This window comes from Mercenaria mercenaria, chromosome 6 (genome assembly GCF_021730395.1).
Source record: "Mercenaria mercenaria strain notata chromosome 6, MADL_Memer_1, whole genome shotgun sequence".
Lineage (NCBI taxonomy): Eukaryota > Metazoa > Mollusca > Bivalvia > Venerida > Veneridae > Mercenaria > Mercenaria mercenaria.
Window position 1 is genome coordinate 68,687,410 of NC_069366.1, and position 27,059 is coordinate 68,714,468.

The window sequence follows — 27,059 nt, forward strand, 5'->3', positions numbered from 1 at the left end:
TCCTGCCACTTGCAAAATAATATTTGGCCAATAATATAGCATTTGAGAATAAATTGATAAAACCTGTGAAAATATCTTTTGGAAGCATTGAATGCAACCAAGCAACAAAACAGCAGACTTGGTTCTACTGAGTTCTATTCACGATTCTTTGTCCATTTCATACTTTCTTATAAATGTAGTCATTCAATGAAAATTTAGCTTTCACCTAAATACAACATTGTAGTCAAGTGTAGATAAACAAATTGAGCTTTGGTACTTAAAAGGCACTGACCTCCAGACCAAATGACAAAAAAACCCAACAAAAAACAAGTGGGCCATGAAGGCCCTTTATCGCTCACCTGACCTATTGACCTAAAGATCATCAAGATAGTTTCATTAAGATACGGTCATAAATGTGGCCTCTAAAGTGTTAACTAACTTTTCCTTTGATTTGACCCAGTGACCTAGTTTTTGACCCCATATGACCCAGATTCGAACTTAACCTAAAGATCATCAAGATTAACATTCTGACTAAGTTTCATGAAGATAAAGTCTTAAATCTGGCCTCTAGAGTGTTAACAAGCTTTTCCTTTGATTTGACCCGGTGACCTAGTTTTTGACCCCACATGACCCAGATTTGAACTTGACCTATAGATCATCAAGATTAACATTCTGACAAAGTTTCATTAAGATATGGTCATAAATGTGGCCTCTAGAGTGTTAACTTGCTTTTCCTTTTGATTTGACCTGGTAACCTAGTTTTTGACCCTACATGACCCAGATTCAAACTGGACTTTGAATCATCATGATTAACATTCTGACCAAGTTTCATAAAGATACAGTCATAAATGTGGCCTCTACAGTGTTAGAAAGCTTCTCCTTTGATTTGACGTGGTGACCTAGTTTTTGACCCAAGATGACCAAATATCAAACTCGTCCAAGATTTTATTGAGGGTAACATTCTGACCAAGTTTCATTAAGATTGGGCCAAAATTGTTACCTCTAGAGTGTTAACTAGCTTTTCCTTTGATTTGACCTGATGACCTAGTTGTTAATCCCAGATGACCCACTATCGAACTTGTCCAAGATTTATTGAGGGTAACATTCTGACCATGTTTCATTAAGATTGGGCCAAAATTGTGACCTCTAGAGTGTTAACAAGCTTTTCCTTTCATCTGACCTGGTGACCTAGTTTTTGACCCTAGACGACCCAATATCGAACTCGTCCAAGATTTTATTGAGGGTAACATTTTACCAAGTTTCATTAAGATTAGGCCAAAATTGTGACCTCCTAAGAGTGTTAACAGTCAAATTGTTGACGATGGACGGACGGGACACAGGGCGATCACAAAAACTCTCTTTGAGCAATTCGTGCTCAGGTGAGCTAAAAAGAGACCGATCTAGATATCTATATATATTACTGCTATATTTCTTAAGAAGGCTTTGAAACTTAGTTACTGACAGATTATATGTTATGGAAACACACAATGCATGAATAAGTTGATATTACTAATTTTTACATTCAAAATTAAAAAGCAGTAAACTGCCTTAGTTATAAAGCTTTGTATTTAACAATCAATAAGTATGTATTCCCTCTGTGATGTATTGGTCAAGAAAGCTGGAAAAATTTTATTACCGCTATAACCAGAGTTCCCGACTTGGGCATTTTTTTCCTCCTAATTTGGCATTGAAACAAAAACTTTTGTTCTAATGTTCATAATGTGACCAAAGATAGATAATTTTTAGACAAAATCTGGAGATCAGTGCCTTCAAGTTTTCCCGGATTTGAAATATTTTGCTCACAGAATGCCTGGAATTGGCAGTTTATAGACTTTTTGACCAGCAAATATATCCATTATACAGTCTAATGTTACAACCTAATACTGACAAAAGGTATTTGACAGGGAATATCAACTCATCAGATTGGCTCCAGAAAGCTCTGAAAAGTTTTCAATATTTAAACCTGTAAATAAAGAGTTAAAACAATATGATTCAATGACTTCTTTACAAAATTTATTTCTAAAACATTGTCTATATAGTATACTGGCATGTAAAAATCTTGTAATTATAGACATGTGGCTGACATTTTTTATTAACATACATTAATCATTTTAATTTTAATGCTTGCGCCTTCTTGCAATAATGGCACACCTAGTGCTTTGGCCCATGGGACATAATAATACCAGCTATGCGACTATGGCTAGAAGGCACATATGCCAGCCATTTACTGACATTTTTATCATCCAGCTTCTCTACATTTTTATCTTGTTTTATTTCAGTTTTCAGATTTTCTACTACTTACAAGTGTCACTTATATTGCTTTTTCATCAACACTGTGATCAATATTTGAGAATCAATCTGCCATTATAATGTTGTTGGATCTGATGAATTTGTTACACTGTTGAATAAAAAACATTGTACTGATGTGCTGTGTGCATAAAAATGTGACTATGAACATTGGAATGATTTGCAGCACTCGAGACAGTATGACCTGCAACCAGTTATTACAAGGACATCAACGTAAAAGCTTATTTATTGTACAGTGAAATATGTATGAACAAAGAAGTCAGACAGTCATAGCTCTGTTTCTCCAATCAAAATTGTAAACTGTGCTATATGGATACTTTATTCCTGGCATACAGAAAAACATGGAAAAGCTCATGGAATTGTGTGGGATCAGTATCTTTATCTATCCTCCAAAATATATTCTACCAGAGAAGTCACCAATATGAGTAAAGGGTGGCAACTTCAATCAAACTAAGACATGCACAAATAAGTCCATTCCTTGGTATGACGTTAAATAATCCAGGTATACTCTGTACCAACTGTACTGTCAAAAGCATATAATATCACTCTGGCAGTATATCACTCTGGCAGTATATCACTCTGGTAGTATATTACTATGGTAGCTGTCACGTGACCTGGGTTTGCAGTTCATTGGCCCAATGATCATCTTCACTGTCGTCTGCTTCTGTAGCCTGGATAAAAAAAATAAAGGTCAAAAAATTTTTCCTGCCATTATCTCATGATAAAAGTCATACATTCTTATGTAACAATGATAACTTTCTTCTTTGTCTAATTGACAAAATAATCAAGTCATGTGAGAATTATAGGACTTGCTACATTTATGGCCATATTCATATTAAAGTTTCAATCATTCTATCATGACTTAAAAATGTTACAGTTTTACTAACCTCTGTTAATGTTTGGTAACATCCATGTTTATGTCTAATGATGTCTCCCCATAGTAACTGCTGGGAGCAGCGAGGACAGACGCCCTCTACTGGCAAGATATGAGTTATCTCCTCTTGTTTCTGGGACAGGAATGACTTGGCCAGACAGGCAATGTGCGAGACCATACAGCATTTTGGGTGGTAACAGCTAACAGAATTTGATTCACTCTGAAAAAAAAAATGCTTTGTTTGTTTTTGCATCATTTTTTGGGTTGCATCAATGCTAAAAACAGTAATACATTGACTTTTCAAGCATTCATAATTGAGGAGAATAGCTTGTGCAACTCCAGCCATTTTGTCAAACAATGCTGACCAATTTTCTTTTGCGTGGAAACAATTTTACATCTTATGGCTATTTCCAAAACTGCTGACAGTGGAGGAAATCACCAGGAGACCCTCCAGGCATTATTTCTGGCACAGGCAGGCACCTCGGTAGAACCACCAACCTTCAATAAGTCAGCTAGAGTGCTTCCTCACAGGAAAGAATTCAACATTAAACAAGGTTTTGAACCAAGAACGGTCAAGGGGAAGTGATTTTAAGTTAGCAACCTTTATCACTTGGCCATGGAGGCCATCTCAACTGGGTACAAACAACAACCTTCTTCAAGCCAGCTGGGTGGCGCTTGCAATTCTCGTGTTTTGCTTATATAACCTACTGCAATACCTGCATGCGTTTTATACACACAGCACATCTTATATGTTTACTGACAGGGGGAGTCATCAGTTCAGGATCCATGTCTTCACTAGAGTCTGTGTTACCTCCCTTGGTTTTTGGTGCCTTAGCTGAAAATATATTCTACATTACAGATAAAATTTTAATTCAATAAGATAAATATTTTATTTGGTTCTTTTCTTCTTATCTGCTTATGTTATTGAAATCAGACAATACTTTCATATATCTGTATATACTTTACAATGACACTTTCTCTAATGTTGTGTTTTTAGCTACAGGTTACATATTTTGAATCAAACAAATTTGCAAATATGAATTTAAAATCTTGTTTTGAAATGTGTTACAATGTACATGTGGATGGTTCCCTGTCCTCCTCACCCCACACACACATGTGCACCTAAAGCTGGGAGAATATGAGCATCAATTATATACTTTTATTTGTTTTTAGACAAGGTCATCATTTCGGTAAATTCTGATTTTTGTAAAGGCATGCTACAGTTTCTTTACTGTACTCTAAAACAATTTTATTCTGACAAAACCTTTATCTTTTTCATATAAAAATCTCTTTTGTCATGCCATTATGGGCCTTTCAAGAACATTTACACAATCTCATTTACATTGTATTTATAATTCACATTTATAATGCATTATGAAAATTTCTGATTTTCCTTCTTTTTTTTTTACATATGACTTAATTTTTTCTGATTTTCATTTAATTTATGCCGCATTGTTCCAATTTCTGTTTAAAAGTTTGTGTTTTGCAAATTTCTGCCTTATCTTAATACTACTAAATACAAACTGCATTAAATAGCTTTATAATATAAAAGAATGCTCCATACATTATTTGCACCTGAACTCCACAGTCTTGTCTGGAATTTAGACTTTCACAAACCCCTCCCCCCACCCTTCATCTCACATAAATCAATATATTCAATTCAATGTAAAAATAAACATTAATTAAGCATAGTACTATAGATCAATAAAGATACATCTTAACTATTCAATCTTGTGACATACCTGAACACCAGTATTCATAAATATGACATTTTAGTCAAAACAATATTAATGTCCTATTTGTGTGGTTGATTACGGATTGATATAGTATGACATTCACTTTATTATTGAAGTTTATGAAGTTTTTTTCAGTAAATAAACTCAAAGAAACATCAGCCTCAGTGATGAAAACAGATTCATAATCAGAAGAAAATAAACTATTATATTTAGCTGCTACAAGTAACTAATGTTCTGACAAAACTGATTTTCATTTATTTTCTCAATGATTATCTCCCTTTGACTATAAGCTAAATTACTGAAAAATCTGATAACTGCTACCCTGAGGCAAAAGTTTTCATAACTTTTGATCAAAGATAATAAATTAGCAATTATTACAAAAAATCAGTTACATATAACTTATGCATTTTAAAATTATTTTGGTCATTTGGGGACATAGAAATCTATTTTTCAACTTCTTAAACATGTTTTCTAACTCTGTAAATTTAAGGCACTATCTCTTCAATAACTTTGAAAAGATCTTTGTTTCCCCTCCCATGACTCATACCATTAAAGACTGGGTACAAATGTACACATTTTTCTTTTGTTAATACATAAACAGTTGCAATGAACAAACCTTTATAATACAATGTGTGATATAAACTCAGTATGTGGATCCTGCATATTTAACAGCATGTTCAGTCCAGGAAGGTCTAATACGGGGAGTAGAAACTCCGTATAAATCAATACATTTATCTGTATTATGCTGTCGTCCATACCTGTAAATATCGACCAGTCGTTAGCGATTGATATTTTGTTTTCGCCACTATCGATTAGCGTGTAATTAGCATATTACCTCATGTTAATCATGGAGTTATAACACTTATTGTTCAAAGGGTTTACCAGTCACATGTTAAGTGGCGATAATTAGATGACCAGAGATTGATCTAAAGGGATTCTGAAGCAAAAACAGCATGCGACTGCATGTGGTGATATGCTTAATTATTATGAATTAACTCGAGGTCACTTCCCTGAAGAAATATTTTACCACGTAACTTCAAACCTTTATCAAAGGGCCGATTTTTGTTGGATTTGAATAAAAAAAATGGAAAATAACAGAAAGCTGACACTTTTCTTAATTTTGTAGAGCCATTATTATAATTATTGTTTATAATGTTAGGTTTCTACATACAGAAACAAACATTCTTCTTGAACGTAGGGAATGTTTCAAACGAAATTGTAGTTTAAACTCCAAAAATTAGTTTAATAAATTTAATCTTAAAGCTGATGTGTGAAAAATAGAATGTATTTAAATTAAAATAACAATATTTTTTTTTAAAAAAAGGCCAACAACGAAGTTACATGTTTAGTATCCCGAAAATCATCTAGGTTTAACACGCATTTAAATGTTGTAGAACAGAGCAATATCATTAACAAATATTTTCAGGCAACAGTTTACTGTTTTGACTTGCTATTTTCATTAAAATATGTCCTATTTTTTTTGTTCTAAATACTCTGAATCAACAAGGCAAATATCATGTAAAAAACGACATCTTTCTCTCTGGGTAAGCCAAGTCCAGATTTGGCCATTTTCACAGGGCAAAAAGTAACATTAATGTAGATATTTTCCATTTAAAAACAGATGCAGGCAATAATTTCATGGCAGAACTTTTGTTTTCAACAAAAATTTCAACAAATGCTTTCCCAGATTTTCACTGAAAGGACGAGTTAAACTGTAAGGCGCAAGTGTTTGAGTAATAGCAGAATAACCTACGGCATATGCTTCGATTGGACGACAGCATAAGATAAGATAAATGCCGGTTTCCAGTCCCCGTATCAGTTGTTCCAGGTTCAGTCATAAACAGCTGGATGTAATGTATCTGTAATCTGTATCATCAGTATGATTTGAAAGTAACAGAACTGAGGTGGTAGGTTTGTTTCTGAAACTGAACCACACATCCAAAACATTGATATTTCTTTCATACTTGAAATAAGATTCTTGGGGTAGGTGCAACATTTACAGACAAGAAGGGGGAGGCAAAACGAAGAATATTTTACTTGAGGCCTGATCAGTAGTGGCCAAAATCTTTTTTTTCTTTATAGAAGTTTTATCCTGCCCTACATACCATTCTTCACTTTCTTGCTTTTGACAGGGCCATAAGCTACAGCCATATGTAGAGGTGGGGTCAACTTGGGGTCAAACTCCCGTGTGAACTCCTGCTTCAACCATCTGACTGTCAGGGAAAGTCTGTTCCACGGAGCAGTCCGTAACATCTCAGACACAATTCTGAAAAAGGGAAATATCTTTAAAATTATTTTAATAAATGTATATGAATTTAACATTTTAAACAGAACTCTATCTCAAGAATGTGGACTCATAATGATATATGATAATATTTGTGTGATTTTGTATTTTGGTGATATCATGGTTAATTTTGCAGCTTGATATCAATGACATAATTTTTCACTTCAAACTAGTAGTATGCAAGTGTGTCTGGATTCTGTACCACTACTTACTTGTTCTCCACAAGTAACTGAGAACTTTCTCTTAATGAATCAGAAATGAAGGTCGTAAAAGTTAAAATATACTGTCTTCTATTAAAATTGTAATGGAGATGGGGAACATTGCTCTTGCCTGGGAATACAGCAAGCATTATAATACCATACCAGGTTGATATTGGACCGATACATTTTTTAATATGTCATATCATAAATTTATCAAAGTTTACACAAAATGATCCCAAGATTATTTCCCCCAGACAGTAGTTTGATGTTTATGTTAGATATCAGCTGAATGTCAGACCAATACCGGTATTACTGACAGAATCTGATACCAGTCTGCCAATATTAGTCCAGTACAGCAATATTTGCTGGGGATCACACTTACAACTTCTAGAACGGTTGTCTCTGCCTATGTACATATAATCATGTGTATGTGAATGGTCTATGAGTACAATTATCAAATGGTGAAATTTAGTTAAAACATGACATGAAAGAAAAAGAAAACTTCTATTTTCACTCATGGCTACACCATTCGTTACAGTATTACATCTGGTGTTCACTAGGTGAAAGATATTTGGATCTTACGCTGAATCATACATCATTAAATGTCTAAATTTATAAACCTATACTACATAAACAACTACATCAAAATGATCAAGAATACTACATTTTATGAACATTTACTTTAATTATATGATATACCAGTACTAAAAAGATAAAGATTTCCTTTGACAGCACTATTGCATACAGACACTGTTTGATATTCTGTATTTACCTAAATTTGAATTCAAACTGATTTTCTTTCTTTGACTTCTTAGGAAGGTGTTTCAGTCTTCGAGATTTATCTGGATGTTGCCACGCCCACTCAAACTGTAAAAAGGAACAAAGAAGTTTCATATTACATTATGCAATAGCAATTAAATTACCTGTCTTTAGAGAAAAATACATAGGTTGTCTTCTTCAGTTGTGCAACTGAAACTGAAACATGAAATATAACAAGAGGACCATGATGGTCCTGAATCGCTCACCTGAATAATATGAGTCATATGTTTCAAATGGCAAACTGATGCTAAAATATTAGAAAGTAGGTCAGTAGGTCAAATTCATGGTCACTGAAAGTCAGTTTTAAGATCGGTATACAAAACTGTACATGTCATCCAAATTTCAAGGCTATATCTTAAAAAACGAAAGGAAGTAGATCAGTAGGTCAAGGTCACAGTAAGGTGACTCGTAATCACTTGGGTACATCAGGTAAATATAATTAAACAGTCTAGGAAATATGATCAGATATTTTTTGAAGTATTTTTTCCTATATAACTCATATAACAAGTGACCCCTAAGGTGGGGCCTCTTTTTACCCCAGGGGCATAATTGAACAATTCTGTTAGAGGTCCACTAGGCAATGCTACATACCAAATATCAAAAGCCTAGGCCTTTCAGTTTCAGACAAGAAGATTTTTAAAATTTTCTCCTATATAAGTCTATGTAAAACTTGGGACCCACGGGGCGGGGCCTCTTTTCATCCCAGGGGCACAATTTGAACAATCTTCATAGAGGTCCACAAGGCAATGCTACATACAAAATATCAAAGGCCTAGGTCTTGTAGTTTTAGACAAGAAGATTTTTAAAGTTTTTTCCTATATAAGTCTATGTAAAACTTGGGACCTCCGGGGCTGAGCCTCTTTTCATCCGAGGGGCACAATTTGAACAACCTTCATAACGGACCATTAGATGATGTCACATGCTAAATATCAAGGCTCTATGCCTTGCAGTTTTGGACAAGAAGATTTTTAAAGTTTTTCCTTTTGGTTGCCATGGCAAACAGAGTTCTGCATGGAATGAAATTCTTTGAATAATTTTGAAAGGGGACCACCCAAGGATCATTCCTGTGAAGTTTGGTGTAATTCTGCCCAGTGGTTTTCAAGAAGATTTTTTTTAGAAATTGTTGACGGACACACGACGGACGGCTGATGACGGACGACTCACACGCACGACGGACATTGACTGGTCACAAAAGCTCACCATGAGCCTTGGCTCAGGTAAGCTAAAAACTAAACCTAGTTTGGTTTCTACATGGCACGTGGTTTTGGAATTTACCTTCAGGAACACTCATTCCCCTTTCCTATGGTTCTGAGTCCAATAAAATGAACTGACAGAACAACACTGTGGTCTTTCATGGCCAGTAGCCTGGAAATTTTATGGATCTAAATGTGCCTATTACATTATAATGTGCTGGAAGTTGTGTTCAGAGGGGCATTTTAAATGCACAAAATGGATGGATATTACTTCTGTTTGGACTAGTGATTATAGGTAGTGGGCTAGTAAAAAATAAAATTTTCTACACTGAGACACTGATATCTTGTGCATCAATACCTCAAGCACTCAGACTCACTCTAGCATCAATACCTCAAGCACCCAGGCTCTCTCAAAAATCAATATCTCAAGCACCCGAACTCACACAAGCATGATAACCTTAAGCACCCAGCCTCATTAAGCATCAATACCTCAAGCACCCGGGCTCACTCAAGCATGATTACCTCCAGCACCCAGGCTCACTCAAGGATCAATACTTTAAGCACCCAGGCACACTCAAGCATGATTACCTCAAGCATCCAGCCTCACTTAAGCATGATTACCTCAAGCACCCAGCCTCATTTAAGCACGATTACCTCAAGCACCTAGCCTCACTCAAGCATCAATACCTCAAGCACCAAGCCTCACTCCAGCATGATTACCTCATGCACCCAGGCTCACTCATGTATAAATACCTCAAGCATCTGGGCTCACTCAGCAAGTTAACCTCAATTACCCAGGCTCATTCAAGCATCAATACCTCAAGCACCCAGGCTCGCTCAAGCATCAATACCTCAAGCACCCAGGCTCACTCAAGCATCAATACCTCAAGCACCCACGCTCACTCAAGGATCAATACCTCAAGCACTCGGGTCCACTCAAGCATCAATGCCACAAACACCCAGGCTCACTAAAGCATGATAACCTCAAGCCCCCAGCCTCACTCAAGCATCAATACCTCAAGCACCAAGTACCCGGGCTGAGCACTCAAGCATGATTACCTCAAGCACCAAGTACCCGGGCTGAGCACTCAAGCATCAATACCTCAAACAACCAGGCTCACTCAAGCATCAATACCTCAAGCACCCAGGCTCACTCAAGCATCAATTCCTCAATTGCCCGGGCTCTGGTGCATTGTGCTCATCCTCTGGTGACGCTTGAGTGATGAGTGTTTTACTGTAGTCCTACCTGATAATAAAAATTCATCCATAGATCATTATACTTACCCTCAGTCCTGAGATGTCATTAGGGAAACCATGAATGATCAGCACCATCTCCCTGCAATATAAAAGTAAGATTTCCATTATTTGTGTAAAGAATGTGTTTACTGCAAGTATCTTCCTAACATGAATCGTAAGTGGAGGATGTAAGATGTCGGGAATATTTTCTTCTGTCAGATAATCAAAAAGAACACAAACTTCAGTTGTCTTGCTCTAAGCTAGCCAAGAGGCATAACTGATCATGTAAAAACTAGAATTGTAGCCATAGGGCACAGATGCCTCCACATCCTATATATAGCTAGAGTAACTTCGGGAAAATTCGACAGTCGTGTATATTCGACACATTGAATTAATATCCACGTGGAAAAACCCATAATGTCCTTAAATAATTTTTCTTAAGTAATTTATATGACGTCATATTTGTATATGACATCATGAGAACATTTTGATCACACAGGCTTTCTTTCCTTTTCCGATACGCGCATCGGGTAACTTCGACATTCAAATTCATTTTGAACGAAAATCGTAGTTACAGTTTTCTGTAAGAATGGTCAGCGGAGCTAGGGTATTTAAAACTATTCTTACAATTGCATTTTGACTTTACTTAACCGAAATACAAACAGAAATATATTTGATGTTGATATTTAGAAACAAATAATATTCCCCGGTTTCCAAGCATGACCTTGGCTAGGGGTGACGAATTTGCACGACAAGATATAACACTGTTGTGCAAATTCGACATACTATCAAAATTATTCGATTATATCGTCTTTAAAGGATATTTACGGCATACAAATGGTTTAAGTGTGTTTCTTAACCATATCCATGCTTTCCTAATTTTGTCCACGCAGATTCTTAAAGTATGTTAACCTAAGCTGACGTCGCTAATTACGTCACTGATTTGTGCATTAAAAAAGCACCTGTGCATTTAATTAGCGTGCACATATTTACATCTGGGACCAGTACGAATTTATGACAATTAATTAGACAATCAAAATTTGTGCAAAGTAAAATATATTAAATAGGATATAATAAGAACATATCATCGTTATTTAAAACAATCATAGCCGAGTAACCCAAAGGTTTCGGTAACAAATACGCCTTATTTGAAATTAAAATGTCCAGACAAATTCGTGCGGAGTGTTGCAGAGCTCTTACTCTCCATCAAAACTTGCCCCCACCGTTCAGATGGTAGAAAATGGTACCATTGTCAAAAAAGAAGGCAGCAGCGAATAAATAAATAAACATAATTAATGAGGCTATATTTTATTGTTTCCCGAAACAATTAGCCGGCGTTTGTATAATCTGCTGAACAATTAATAAAGATTATTCTTTTGTTTTACTTTTTATAGCTTGATCGAGTTATGAAATCTGAAAAAATTAGAGCATACTCGTCAGCATAAAAACTGTTGTGTTATGTCTATTGCGACATTTGCTGTTTTTAATGTAGCTATATAAAAAAGATAAATCTTCAACTTGTATATTTTTTTTAAACTCTACCAGGGTGCCGAATTTGCCCGAAAGATGTCGAACTTACACGACGACAACAATCAGAATAATATCCATCCTATTGACGATGTAGATGCAAACACTGGGCAGCGTTTTATACTGAAGACGCAGAAAAGGTCTACTTTCGTTTTCATGAAATGTTTGCACCGATCATTCTGAACCGAAAATTGCTTCACCGTTTTTATGCTTAAGGTGTCGAATATACCCGAAGTTACTCTATTATGGATTCAAAAAAAGAATATATTCAAAATTTCTTTTATATTAGCCTTTCTTTGTTTTTCTACAGTGATTTTGAAAAGGATTATAACTTGAAGGCGTATGCTAGAATTCCCTGTATATGAGATGGGCGAAAATTTTCCCAATAACAGAATTTCTCTAAACTTTGGATATTGAAGGAAAATCATCTAAGAAACAAAAAATGCAATAAAAATCATAGGTCACCGGATTCGAAAAAAGTGTTATCTGCCCTTGAAAACGTCATTTTTGGGGGAAATGCCGTTTTCAAGGGCAGATAACTCTTTTTCGATACCGGTGACCTATGATTTTTATTGCATTTTTTTGTTTCTTAGATGATTGTCCTTCAATATCCAAAGTTTGAAGAAATTCTGTTATTGGGAAAATTTTCGCACCAAATTCTAGCATACGTCCTTAATAATTTAAAAGCACAAAGTAATTATTTATAACTGTAACAACAAAAAATGGTTTTGAAACATTATATCACTGCTTACAGGAACCATGGTGAAACAACCAATGATTTTGAATTACCTCCCTTTAATAGTGAATATAAATGCTAAATACGGCCAATTCTTGCCTATTCCGTTTATGGAAACCACTTTTAACCAGTAATCGAGTTTGATTGAAAAAAATTGGCACATACGCAAGTATCAAAACTGGTACTTATTGACATCCTTAATAGGTATATATAGTATATGCATGTCACATCCAGAGGCATGGCCATTTTTGAGCCTTGAACATCTGTGATAGAAAGCCAAACCCTGATATCACATGCCAAATATCAAGGCCCTAGCCATTATGGATGTTTGATCCGATAATGCAGGGCTTTTCATCAGGAAACTGGGAAGAGGCCTTGGCCTTTCAAATTGGGAAATTTCTGCACGATAATTGTCCATTTTGGGAAAAATAATCAACTGGAAGTAAACACCGAAAGATGAATCAAATGTATCTCTCCTGAAACACAGACTAAAATCAAGGTCATGAAACATAATGGATTAGACTGGTAATGCGTCACACATGGTTCTTTGTGCTGTTTAAAAGGCTATAGTGCGACAAAAAATCGATGCCAGACAAACGCTTCCTTGGGAAAAAATAGTATATTTTTGGACTGGGAAGAGGCCTTTTATAGGCCTCTGTTATATAAGGATGAAAAGCCCTGTAATGATATTATTGATGAAAGGTTGAAGAAAAGTTTTATTGATCAAATGGTCCTGAAGACAATTGGTAATTTAAAAACAAACTTCAATTTTCTTCGTATGTTGGTCAATGTTTGGGTCACTTGAAACCATGGATAACTCAAGTATTTTGCTCATCCTCTTGGGATCTCAAGCAATCAGTGTTTCACTGTAGCTGAGAACCTATTTTTGTCCATAATGACCCTTACAATCAATGAACCTAAACCATATGAACAGCTTTGAAAGAGAGCCACCCAGAGATCATCTGTATAGTTTCATCAAAATCCATTCGGTGATTGTTTGAAAAAATTGCTGATGATGGTGGGACAGATGGACACACACATTCATGATGGATGAAGAATACAGCGTGATCACAATGGCTCAACAGACGCATTTGTGCTCTGGTGAGCTAAAAATCAACTCAGCAGTTTAATACAAGAAGATTTTTTAGGTTTCTACTTAGGTTATTGCTTACCAGACTCTAGTCCGACCCCAGCTTGAATATGCCTCCGAGGTATGGTCGCCCCACACCCAAACCCAGATAGACCAAACTGAAAGCGTCCAAAGGAGAGCCGCCCGTTGGATCAAGACTGACTACGGCCGTACTTCCAGTGTAACAGATATGCTACACTCCCTAAACCTTCGTCGACTGGATTTAAGGCATACTGATTCTAGGTTATCACTCTTCTATAAGATTCATCATGATCTGGTTGCTATCCCAATCGTAGATTACCTTACCCCAATGACCCGATGTGTCTGCTATGGCCATTCCCTAAGTTATAGGTTAATTACTGCAACCACTGACTATTACAAGTTCTCTTATTTTCCGAGAACTGTGTACCATTGGAACCAACTACCTACCCCCCAGTGTCGCCCACCTCCCTACCCTAGAGCAGTTCAGTGCCGCAGTTTGCAGCCTTGAACATGTCTCGCCCTAGTTATCCTGCTAACTCAAGTTTTAACCTTTTTATTTCACCAAAGTTATTTTTTAGTTTCTTCCACTCTAAATTCTTATCACTATATTCTTTCTCTTATGATTTTGATGCGCAAAACGTCTACGTCCCCGCAAGGGGTTCGACGGTTACAGAAGATAGATAGAGATAAATATCAGGAAAATTGACAATGCCCTCTAGTGGTCATGTTTTTTGATGAATCAAAATAATTTGAAAATCTTGGTAGAAGGTCAAAAGAAGAACCAATTGTGTGTAATTATTTTAAAATTGGGCCTGCAGTTTCACATAGGAAGATTTTCAAAGTTCCCACTATCATGACTATATACATAATTATAGGAAAAGTGACCACGCCCTCTGTCGGCCATGTTTTTAAATAAATTGAGATAATTTGAACAAACTTTCTAGAGGGTCATATAAGGACCATTTGTGTAAAATTATTTCAAAATCGGGCCAGCAGTTTAAGACAAGAATATTTCTAAAGTTTCCACTCTATGCATATAGGGAAAAGTCGCCATGTCCCTTGGTGGCCATTTTTTGATAAATCAGAATTTGAACAATCTTGGTAGGTCACACAATGACCATTTGTGTGAAATTATTGTTAAACAAGTGGTTTAAGAGAAGATGTTGTTTGAAGACTTTTCTATTTTCAGTTCTGGCCGCCCCTATGTGCAACAAAGTGGAACCGTTGAAAAACTTTGGTAGAGAACCATCCATGGGACATCCAGGCCAAGTTTCATCAAAATCCATTCAGTGTTGTTTAAAGAAATTGTTGACGGACACATGCACAACCAGTGATGCACTCCTGCAAGCTAAAAAGTACTGAGGTGGAAAAATGTTTCTTAACTTCCATACACTTTCCTTACCTAAAATTCAATCTTATAAGTGCTTGGTAGTCTGAATTTAATCTACAATGCAGACAAAAGGAAAACTCTCACCATGGGCCCTTCCCATTTGTCCTGTAGGCACCACCTGCCTGGACCCCAAGGTTATGCTGCTTTATTCTGCGGTTAGGATCCACTGTGTAGCCTATGTAAGTCCGTCCTTTGAATTTTGGGTTGACGTTGTACAATAGGTATACACCATAGAAGTTCTCTATTTCATGGACCATCTTTGCCACTAAAATATAACACATAGATTTAAAACATGAATTTGATATCATTTACTCACTCTGGCACACATGGCTAAAAATGTGCACCATTGCACGAATTAGTATCAGACAAGGAAGAGTTGCCGGACCAATAGAAAATGCATCATATTTTGTAAAAACCAAAAGCAACAAAAAAGAAACTTTTCAGACCTTGACACTAACTTTTTTCAGTGGTGTCACAGAGAGCCTCTTACCTGTAGAATTTGGTGTCCCTCACCAATACAAGGGATCCCTCCAGTTTGAAAGGATGAAAACTCAAGCAAAACTGCTAAATCTTAAATAATATATATTTATATCTTAGTTTGTTTCGAATTAAATTCAACAACAGTCTATATGAGTTATTTTATAACAACTGATATAGGTCGTTGCTGAATTTACATTGAAGCAAGAAAAGGAAGAAATACAGTTTTTGTGAGATGAAAGCAACTTTGGTTTGGTATTTTTTTTATCAAATATTCGGTTAGAATAAAGAAATCTTTGAATATAACTCAGTATTTAATGTGGCTATTTCATTGTCGTCATTGAAAATAGTTATCCTGGAGGAACACCTAGCTTTGAATAATGGGTGTCCCTCGCTAGAATTTGGGTACCTCAGGATCCCAGGACAATATTAATGTCGAGGCCTGCTTTTAGTTTTTATAAGGCACTGTTATTTTACCTGGTCTCTAAAAATACAAAATCTACATGAATGCATTACAGTCTAGTACTCGTGTATTCTAACACATTCTAAAATCTGGGTTTAAAAACTCAAAATGTTGTACAGCAGATGGCAAGAAATACTACTGCCAAACAAATGGAAAAATGTTATTTTGGTAAAAATTTAAAAATTGAGGATAACCGTTTAAAAAAAAGTTACATTTACCATTTTAGGCCATCAAAAAACAAAATATGGGTGCCATGGTTTTCCAAAAAAATGAAGTAAAATTGTGATATTGGGGTTGAAAATTCAAGCCTTATTTTATATGATAGCAAATGCTTCAAACTTCAAGGAAATAGCTTCGGGAAAGTGTTGAGAAATACCAATGAGAAAATATTTTAACCTTTTTTTTCCTTGAAAGCTCATTGAATTCCCAGTAAGATAAATTAATGCTATAATGTTTTATGACCAGGAAATATGTATATGTATTATAGGTGGGCGGTGGTCTTGTGGTAACACGCTTGACTGTCAATCCAGAGGTCCGGGGTTGGAATCCCGGTCCAGGCACTGGAAATTTCTGAAATGCTCTTGAGTGTCTCCCACCTAACTAGAGGCCTGTACTGGTTCTTCCCAGGAAAGATGGCTTCGCGTGTATTGGTGCTATACACCGGGCACGTTAAAGAACCAGACTGTCTATTAGAAAAGAGCTAGGCTAAGTTAGCCGGACACATCTGTATCTAAAACATTCTCTCTGTCTGTTCTGGGGGCTTTATCTCACTCTGTCCCTCTGGTCAAATCACTCTGTGTCTGTACTAGTAGAGGATGAATTTTGCATCCTGTGTGGCTGCGTTTGCTATATGAAAAGCGCCTCTGAATGTGTTTATCATGAAAAGGGCGCTATATAAATCTGGTATAATAATAATAATAATAATAAAACAATATTTTTTTTCAACATAAAAAAATTATATGATTAGTAATAGGTGTATGTGTATGGTTTGAAACTTACTTAATCAAAATTAGTGTTTGTGGACATTGTTTTTTAAAATAACCCTTTCTGCCCTAATTTGACATGAAAATAAAAATTTTCCTGAAAAAGTTGTTGCTGAATAAAAAATAATGAACAAATTATTATAAAACCTTTTTTCTCTCACATTTTACATGGTTGTAAACTGTGCACATGCCAAATTTCAAGAATGTCCAGTAATTTTAATTATCAGATTGAGTTACTTTACAGGTGCACAGGGGACAGTCACACTGAAAATCAGTGTTACATTCATTCATTATTAGTAATTAGTAAACAAAAGTATTAGTTTTCTTTTCATACAAAGATTATTGGTGGCATTGGTGGTCAAACATGTGTTGTGATTCGAGGATTCTGGTTAACCAGGAGCCAGGTTAGCTCAGTTGGTACAGCACCTGACTTGCAAGCATAAGGTCGTAGGTTCGAGTCCTACACTGGGTAGCTGATTTTCTAACCAAAATACAACATTGGCGACAAGGTAAATTGGAAGTGCGGGCTACAGTGGCCAGTTTATGTAGAACATGCGGTTTGCAGGGGCTATATACTCTGTTGGAAGCTGAACAGTTGTTCCATTCTGCAATTCCACTGTAAAGGAAGGCTACTTGACCAGTTATATAGAGCATGTGGTATCTGCAGAGGCTATACTCTGTTGGAAGCTGAACAGTTGATGCCTCGCTCTATGGTTCCATGATAAGGTTTAAGCTGTGTAGTCCAAATAAATGGACATTTAACGACAACGTGATAACTTTTGACTGTCGCTGTCCCGTCATGTCCAAAATTATTCTTCATATTTCTGTTAGGAAATCCCCAACAGATATCTGTTGAGAAACATTTTCTGGTACATGTACAAAGTATTTGTAATGATTACATCTCTGATAATGAATTTATATTGACATTAAAGCATAGACTTACCTTGCTGGCATTTTATGAATGTATGTTTTGTGTTTTGTTTGAAGTTTCTGCAATTTAGTGTTATCGGCAGTGAGTCTAATATGTACTGATACCGGTGTCATGATAGATATCTCCTAACACCAGTCAGTTAATATTTTTGAAGATTTAGGTCTCTTATTTCAAGTTATGAATTATATTCAACTCATTTGAACTTTCTACATGAATATTATTATAATCTAATTTATGAGAGCAAGTAAGTCTGACCAGTATATTATGACTATTTTGGATTTTTTATGTCTTCGTTTTCCTAACGGTAAAATAGGGTACATGATGATGCATAGGGATCCGTCACGTGCTATGACAGAGGGGAAAAATTTTTATGGTAGAGGGGATATTTTTTAATTTATGTTATTTACGGATGATTTTTTTTCACATATAAGTTCTTGAATTTCATCTAAAAAAAAAAAAAAAACATTTTAAAAAAATCCCCTCTATCATAAAATTTTTTCCCCTCTATCATAGCACTTGACGGATCCCTATGTGATGATGTAGATGATTTTCTCACCAATGGTCCAAAATACAATACATGGAAATTCAACAGCATGAAGATCCAATGCTTTAAATGAAAAATAAGTGACATTTAGCATAACAAGTGAGGCTAATCATACAGGAACTAACCTTATAACAACGTTATTTCTGTAATATCAAGCATCAACTGTAAACAAAAACGGATTACGAACAAATGGTAAATATGAATAAAGGGAAGTAACTTTGGTAATAGAGCTAAAACGGATCAGTATACGCATCAGCAGACGCTCTAATAATTTCTAATACACAAAATATATTTTTAGAATATGTTAATAGTAAGTAAAATTCTTTCAGCCAGACAACATTCACTAGTGAACAGTGAACATTAACATCCCGGACCAGGCATCTCCTATCTAACTAAGAGTCCTGTACTGGTTCTTTCCAGGAAAGAGGGTTTCTAAAAAGTATTTCTCTCTATCTGTTCAGAGCAGGGTGATTCACAATTCTGAAGATTTTCATATCGTTCCTGTCCATGGGCGGATCCAGCGGGGGGTCAGGGGGATCCCCACCCCCCTAGAATTTTCAAAGTTAATGGTGAAAACTTTTAAAGCTGCACTCTCACAGTTGAACAAACAGTACAATCGTATTATAACGTACGTACTGCGTACATCAGGAAACATTCATTACAAGACCTTTTACAACATACAGGAAAGCCCTTAGAAAAGATTCCTACCTTTTGAAACACGAACTGTTTTAGATCAAACGGCAAACATCAACATCGATAATGGCAATACATGATTTATATTATATTTTTAATAACCCTTTAGAAGTCGGCGAGTCTTGGCAGAGGGCTTAAACTTTTTTTTTGTTGGATTTAACGTCGCACCGACACATGATAGGTCATATGGCGACTTTCCAGCTTTAATGGTGAAGGAAGAACCCAGGTGCCCCTCCGTGCATTATTTCATCACGAGCGGACACCTGGGTAAAACCACCGACCTCCCGTAAGCCAGCTGGATGGCTTCCTCACATGAAGAATTCAACGCCCCGAGTGAGGCTCGAACCCACATCGATGAGGGGCAAGTGATTTGAAGTCAGCGACCTTAACCACTCGGCCACGGAAGCCCCGGCTTAAACTTAGCCAAGGCCAATAAGGAATGTTTCATCCTCGTTCATCCGTACCCCCACTATGCTCGTTTTCATATCATGGGAAAATTTGTAAAATAATATTGGATTTCGTTGTTTTTTTTTTGTTTTTTTTTGAAGTGATGATTAAATTTTTGATGGGATTCAGATTCTTGTTTTTCTTACACTAAAACGCTCAAAATCGCTCTCCGTTGACCCCGAGAAACAAAAATTTTCATGGGAAGGCCCCTGTACCCTGCACCTATCTGGACACTCCTGGACAAAATTCCTGGATCCGCCCTGCTGCTAGAACAACTTTATATTACAATTCCTTTCTACACACCGCTGTTCGAGAGTGGAACCTACTGACAACTGCAATACGCAACGCCAAAACGTTATCATCGTTTAAAAACAATCTAATAAAAATATAAAAAAAAAACACTCCGTCATATTTTCGCACTACATGTAGTTCACTTCCTAAACTCCATTATGCCGATGTGGTAGTCTCGAACCTAATTTTCACTACTTCTTTGAGTGTCCTCTTCTTTCTGCCTGTCGTAACCATCTATTAAATAGTCTGAGGGGATTTTACCTGATGACAGATTGGAATGAGAGGTGTAATCCAAGAACAGAGATGAAAACTGCTGGTTTAGTATATCAGCTTTCTTCTTAGCTGTGTTGTATGTGATGCCATCTTTCTTCAAAGGAGACTCGCCAAAGTTGTCCTTCTTCCAGGATTTGATATAATTCCTGAATACTTTTGGGTTCTCGTGGACCATACCTTTACCAGTCTGAAGGGGAGTTGGACTTTTTTGCTGTCCTTGACCATCGGCTTAATCTAGTTAGGCGACGGATAAATATTCAGTTTGACAAAGTTAACTGCTGAACAGTCTGTAACTGCATGTAAAGTTTATTAATAGTAAACTGAGATAATTTCAATTTAAGTAAAGCACAGGAAACTAACTTCCGTAAGAAGAGTATATGATGCAGATGTGAATATCCAACTCTCGACTAACTGCTTCGACAGAGCCTCGTTAAGTACTGCTAAATGATTATATCTGACAGCACCCACAGTTAGTGCCAGATTTTTTATTAGATTAGTGTCAGTCCCCGTGGGGACGTTCATAAATTGCGCTCGCCGCCCATATTTCAGGGCGTCGGCGCGGGGTATTGGGTATAGTTTTCAACTAGCAATAACCACGCCTCGGATAAACCTCATTGGCTATGGTACCGCCACTGCGCAAAGCTACTGCATAATTGAAATGAATGATATTTATACAAACTCTTAATGACAACACAAAGGTTCCTCAACAATTCATATTTTCCATCTAAGATGTAAACTTTAATCAATTATTATTTAAATTGAGAAGATAAAGCTATTTTAAAAATATTAACTTCTGTTAAAGTAAATCAGATAAAATTTATACATTATAAATTACTTCCCTTTATTTTTTTGTATTATATGTATATAGTTATTTAAATTAAATTATTTCCCTTGGGCAATATTATATGTTATATCACGTTAGTTGCCTGACAGTCGGACAGATAGATCCTTTCAAGAAATTGAAAAAACAATGTAGCTTATGATAAGTATAATAATTTCGCCGTGTCATGAAATAAATTTCAGGCGCGTAGACAGGCGCCCGGACGTACGATTGTGCGTTTATTTTTGTAATGGCATATAAGAATAATAGAGCGCTCTTAAAACTGGAATTAATGCAATAATACAAGGAGTCGAATGAGGCGCTGTTTTGTATAAAATGCTGTTTTGTATAAAACAAATCAAGGTTTATCACTTTTCATTAAGTTCATAATTGTAGGCCATACACTGAAGTATTATGGCTGTCTATCGGATATGGATATAAAACCCATTGCGCTATTTATTCCTTATTTTTTTACAGCTTTGGTTTAGTAAACACTATAATTTATCTATCATTTAATAGAATTACATGCGTACGACGAATTATACCACAAGGATACAGCCAAACAATCATTTAACTCAACTTCGATTAACAAGGCATCCCTCAAACTTGCTGTTTTGGAGCATCTTTATCATGAAACAATGTTTGTTGATTAGTCATATTCGTGTAAGTACTGCAAGTCTACGGGCTTTCTTGAACGAAATGTACTAAAACGTGCAGCCCACGAGACCGGTCAGTTTACACTCAAAGGTAGGGCTGGGACGATTTCAAAATTTTGAAATCGGTTAATCATTTAAGTATGAAATCGAATCGAACCGGTTAATCAGCCTCCATATTTGAAATGCTTTTTTTTTCTTTCCTGACGACCGTATAAAGGTACTTTCAGCAGCTGACTTCATTAGGAACTTACAGACTTTATCGTTTGGAAGCAGATAATAAGTATACATTATATTTTGGTGTATTTTATTTCAGATATATCACGACAAGCAAATCCAAGTCTATTGATTATGTTCAGTTGATGTGTTTTAGCGGAAATATACTGCGGGTCTATGTGCTGGTCAAAGAAATGTATATAGATAAAGTATTTGTGATGTTTATTGTTTGAGAGCGATTAGCGGTTTTGCAAAATTGAAACCGGTTTCACCTAGTAATCGAATCGGATCCGATTAACCGAGTAATCGTCCCAGTGAAATGCTGCTATTTATTTAAACATTAAAAAAAACTGATTTTCTGAGTTAAAGATGCCGTGGTATGGTTGGGAGTATTTTCAGGAAACATGTGTAAATATGCCATCTGTTACCACTATGCAAGTGGAAAAGCACATAATTTCAGTATTATATGTCAGTTATGGCGCGTAGGAAAATTTGAAAGTAAAGGCTAGACTCGTTCCTGGAAAAAAACACAACTTTGCTATGGTTCAGAGCAATTTCAGATTGCTATGGCCGAGAGCAATCCGAACTTCTGTCGTGAAATCAGACGTTTTTGTCATTGAAACTGCCATGTGAATAGCGTTTGTCACTAATTCAACTCACGTCAGCATATTTCATGACCGTACGGAGTCTCAGTGCAAAGTCAAAGTTGGTCTGATTAAGGTTAAACCTACATTCGTAATTATATTTTCGTACAACTAATCCAAAGTATATTTGTGCTATTCAAAGAATAAGTTAACGCTGGTGGCTTTCCATGACGTTCTTTGTTGATGACGATTGAATGGTGTTGCGTTTCTTTGCAGACATTTTCACCCCGTATTTCATAATACATGTAGTCTCCGAGCCAAGTATCTCTGCTATCGTATCGGGCATTAACTTTATTTACAAAATTGTACCTCATTACTCCGAATCCGTCTCCTGTCGTGTCGATTTGAAGACAAATGCGATTTTCGTTTCATTGCTTTTTCTGAAAAAAAGTTTAATTGTAAATGTGATTTCATCAAAAAACAAGAGGGTCATGATGACCCTGGATCGCTCACCTGAGTAATATGAGCTACATGTTTCAAATGTCAAACTGATACTAAAATATTAGAATATTTATTTATTTATTTGGGTTTTACGGCGCATCAACACAGTATATAGGTTATATGGCGCCAAACAGGACTACAAATTTTGGTTCCACATCACATTTACAAAATAAAAACATGAGGTATGGAATCAAAATTTGCATACCTGCTGGAATCACAGAGTTACTGCAAAAACCAAGTATTAGTACCCTATTACTCGCCTCTTACGATCATGCAATGGTAAGGCAGTGGTTCCAAAATATTAGAAAAGTACTTCAAAGTACTTCTGTAGGTCACAGGTAATCAGGTAATTATAATTAAACAGTCTAGGAAATACAGTCAAATTATTTTCGAAGTGTTTTTTCCAATATAACTCATATAACAAGTTGCCCCCGGGGCAGTGCCTCTTTTCGCCCTATGGGCATAATTTGAATAATCTTGTTAGAGATCTACTAGGCAACACTACATACCAAATACCAAAGGCCTAGGCCTTGATCTTTCAGACAAAAAGATTTTAAAAAAGTCCTATGTAAGTCTATGTAAAACTTAGGACCCCCAGGGCAGGGTCTCTTTTCATCGCATGGGCATAATTTGAACAATCTTGGTAAAGGACCACAAGACAATGATACATACCAAAAATCAAAGGCCTAGGTCTTGTGATTTCAGACAAGAAGATTGGTCTTTTCCCTTTATAAGTCCATGTAAAAGTAGAGAACCCCGTGCGGGGCCTCTTTTCATCAGAGAGTCATAATTTTGAACAATCTTCATATAGGATTACAAGTCAAATGGTTTATCGCGGCCAGAAATTTGTACAAACCGGACAGAAGTTGCGAAATTGTCATTTGTGCAGGAATGAAGCGTTTACCATAATGTCAAGTACTGGACAGGTATAGTGACCATGCACGGACACAGCCAATTTTCTCAGAGGGGGTCCGATCCCCTGCCCCCACCCCCACCCGCCCTGGAAATTTTGCAATTTGGCACTTCATTTTTTGCATTCTGGGACAGTTTTATGGACTAACCTGTTAAATTTGCGAAAATGATAAAATCAAGCTTTCTTGAAGGTAAAATTCTTAGTTTCTTTTAGATAAATAATATGAATTATGTTGGGGTCGTATGTAGCAGCAGCCGCATATACTTTACATGCAGTCCTAATGTTGCCTTTTTCGAAAAACATTTTCTTTCCTTCTTGTCTTCTTTCCTTTTTTAAAGATTTTCCAGAGGGGGTCCGGACCCCCGGTCCCAACCCCCCATCTGGATCCGCGCATGGTGACATATCATGCTTTCTGTTTATGCAGGTAAACTTGTGTTTGGTTAAATTTCAACAGAGCACAATTGTCTGAACAGTGTACAAACTCATTACTGTTTTTTCAGGCAAGGGTGGAAAAAAGTGGTAGACAATGAAAGCAGTAACATTTTTATTAAAAAAGAATAAACAATGAGACAAACATTTCCAACATCTTTGGACGGTTCAAAAATCCCATGTTAAACATACGATAAAGCCCGAAACGCGTGAAAATGTTCCGAATGTAAATCGGGTGAAGTAAGCGCTTTATGTAGATTATGCGTCTAGATTGATTAAACTGGGCGAGTCTACTTACTTATTACTTGAGGATGAAAAAAACGTGTTTTTTAAATGTTGCTCTTAAACAAGGGTGGCGGTTGAACTACTAAAAGTACAACAACAGTTGATTCACAACAAATCGTACGGTATGTTTTATAATCAGTAGAAGCTAGTCGTATTTACGCTTATGAGACCTGTTTCACCCATAAGTAAAGAATTGACAGGTCCATCATGAAATATTTTCCCCATCGTGCAAATACTTGTCCTATTCAATATGATCGCGATCAATTAAATGATGTCACATGCCAAATATTCTAAGCTCTAAGCCTTGCGATGTTGGAAAAGAAGATTGTTTAAGTTTTTCCTTTCGGTTGTCGTGGCAACCTGAGTTCTGTGTGGAATTCAATTTTAATGTTAGTTTTATGCGGTTTTCAACATAACTCAAGTTATATTAGGCAGGCAGTTCACCAAACCATCGTCCCCTTGGAAAGACCTGTAGTAGGCCCCAAGACCGCAAGCAACTGCCTACCTCCTCACATAAAATAGTCTTTAAGTGTTGCTGTATTAATTAATCATATGCAGTGCTGCTGTATCAGGGAATTATTATCAAGTTCATTCATACTGTAGTTCTGTCACATAATAATCAGATCAGTTTCTGTTGCACGTAAATGCTTCGTTCAGATTTGTAATGATTGTACGAGTAATAATATAAAGTTATACCTTGATGAAGTAGGTTTTCTCTACTAGCATGACGCTCCGTAAGACTATGGTACACTTAAATAAGAAAAGAGAACCTTATATAATAGTAGATACCTCTTGCAATTCATAATAGTATATATAAACAACAGAGTGATAGTATTGAGGCTGTTAAAGGTCCCCCTGGAGAATTCATTCAGTGTATGTATTTCTATTCTCTTTCTGAAGTGAACATATAAAAATATTCAAACATGAATGAGAGTCAGCAGATGACTCGTTAAGTTTGAAATATTTAGTTTAACTAGTAATAAATGTTTACCTTGAATTTGAGTTTCTCTGCTAGCAGCTCGTTTGATAATGGCAATGTTGCACTGAATATACGGTGAACTGAAATGAGAAAGGATAACTTATTATTTGAATTGCACAAATATATTTTGGATCAGTTGTACCAGAACATAATTAGGAATGTAATCAGACCAACTTTGACTTTGCTCTGAGATGCTGACGTGAGTTGAATTAGTGACAAACGCTATTCACATGGCAGTTTCAATGACAAAAACGTCTGATTTCACGACAGAAGTTCTGATTGCTCTCGGCCATAGCAATCTGAAATTGCTCTGAACCATAGCCAGGAACAGGAACGAGTCTAGCCTTTACTTTCAAATTTTCCTACACGCCATAACTGACATATAATACTGACATTATGTGCTTTTCCACTTGCATAGTGGCAACAGATGGCATATTTACGCCTTTTTTTAAAAAAATACTCCCAACCATACCACGGCATCTTTAACTCAGAAAATCAGTTTTTTGAATGTTTGAATAAATAGCAGCATTTCCCTGGATATTTCCGGCTGTCGATGGCGTATCTTTGTATGGAATAGGCGTTCGTCTTTGTTTTGTGAAAATCCATCGAATATTAAGAAAATAAACGACAAAAATGTTACCTGAATCGAGCCAGTTTTGTCTGATTTTACTCGCAACCTTAGCTATAAAGTCACGTGGGTTTGCCACCGTGAGTGTAATCATATTATCGCCAAAATTAGACACGCTGAATGAAAATAAAAACAAAATTAGGTGACTGCATTCTTGCTGTAATTTCGACATGTTATTAAATATATTTTCCGAATTGTTTGTTTGTTAGTTTGTTCTTGGGTTTAACGCCGTTTTTCAACAGTATGTCAGTCATGTAACGGCGGGCAGTTAACCTAACCAGTGTTCCTGGGTTCTGTTCTCCGCAAGAACTCCCCACATGAGCCAGAGATGGTGGACTAATGATTTCAGACACAATGTCGTTTATCAAATCGAACTCACGACCCGCGATCCGTAGACCAACGCGCTATGTATACCTACTGAGCTAAACGAACGGACCTTTCCGAATCGTGTCTTAAGTTTGAAAAAAGGTGTTAATGGAGGAATTTGAAAGATATTGGCTGCGTTAGAAGAATTACCTAAATATATTGTCTAAAACAAACATTTTTTAAAATCCTTA

The 27,059-nt window shown here is 36.2% G+C and overlaps 1 protein-coding gene and 1 non-coding gene across 2 annotated transcripts; both read right to left on the reverse strand.

The window, feature by feature from the left end:
* Nucleotides 1-1,977: 1,977 nt before the first annotated feature.
* On the reverse strand, nucleotides 1,978-19,004 carry LOC123548664 (structure-specific endonuclease subunit slx1-like). Its single transcript, XM_045336140.2, has 8 exons — nucleotides 18,916-19,004; nucleotides 15,477-15,657; nucleotides 10,677-10,728; nucleotides 8,153-8,247; nucleotides 7,002-7,162; nucleotides 3,877-3,995; nucleotides 3,174-3,380; nucleotides 1,978-2,957 (listed from the first exon to the last, which is right to left on the reverse strand). Exons 2-8 carry the CDS (start codon nucleotides 15,647-15,649, stop codon nucleotides 2,892-2,894), a joined length of 873 nt encoding a protein of 290 aa, XP_045192075.2. The 5' UTR covers nucleotides 15,650-15,657; nucleotides 18,916-19,004; the 3' UTR covers nucleotides 1,978-2,891.
* A 1,993-nt stretch (nucleotides 19,005-20,997) lies between these two features.
* Nucleotides 20,998-21,138, reverse strand: LOC123550727 (U4 spliceosomal RNA). Its single transcript, XR_006686254.1, has one exon. It is a non-coding gene; the product is annotated as a U4 spliceosomal RNA (small nuclear RNA).
* Between the last annotated feature and the right edge of the window lie 5,921 nt (nucleotides 21,139-27,059).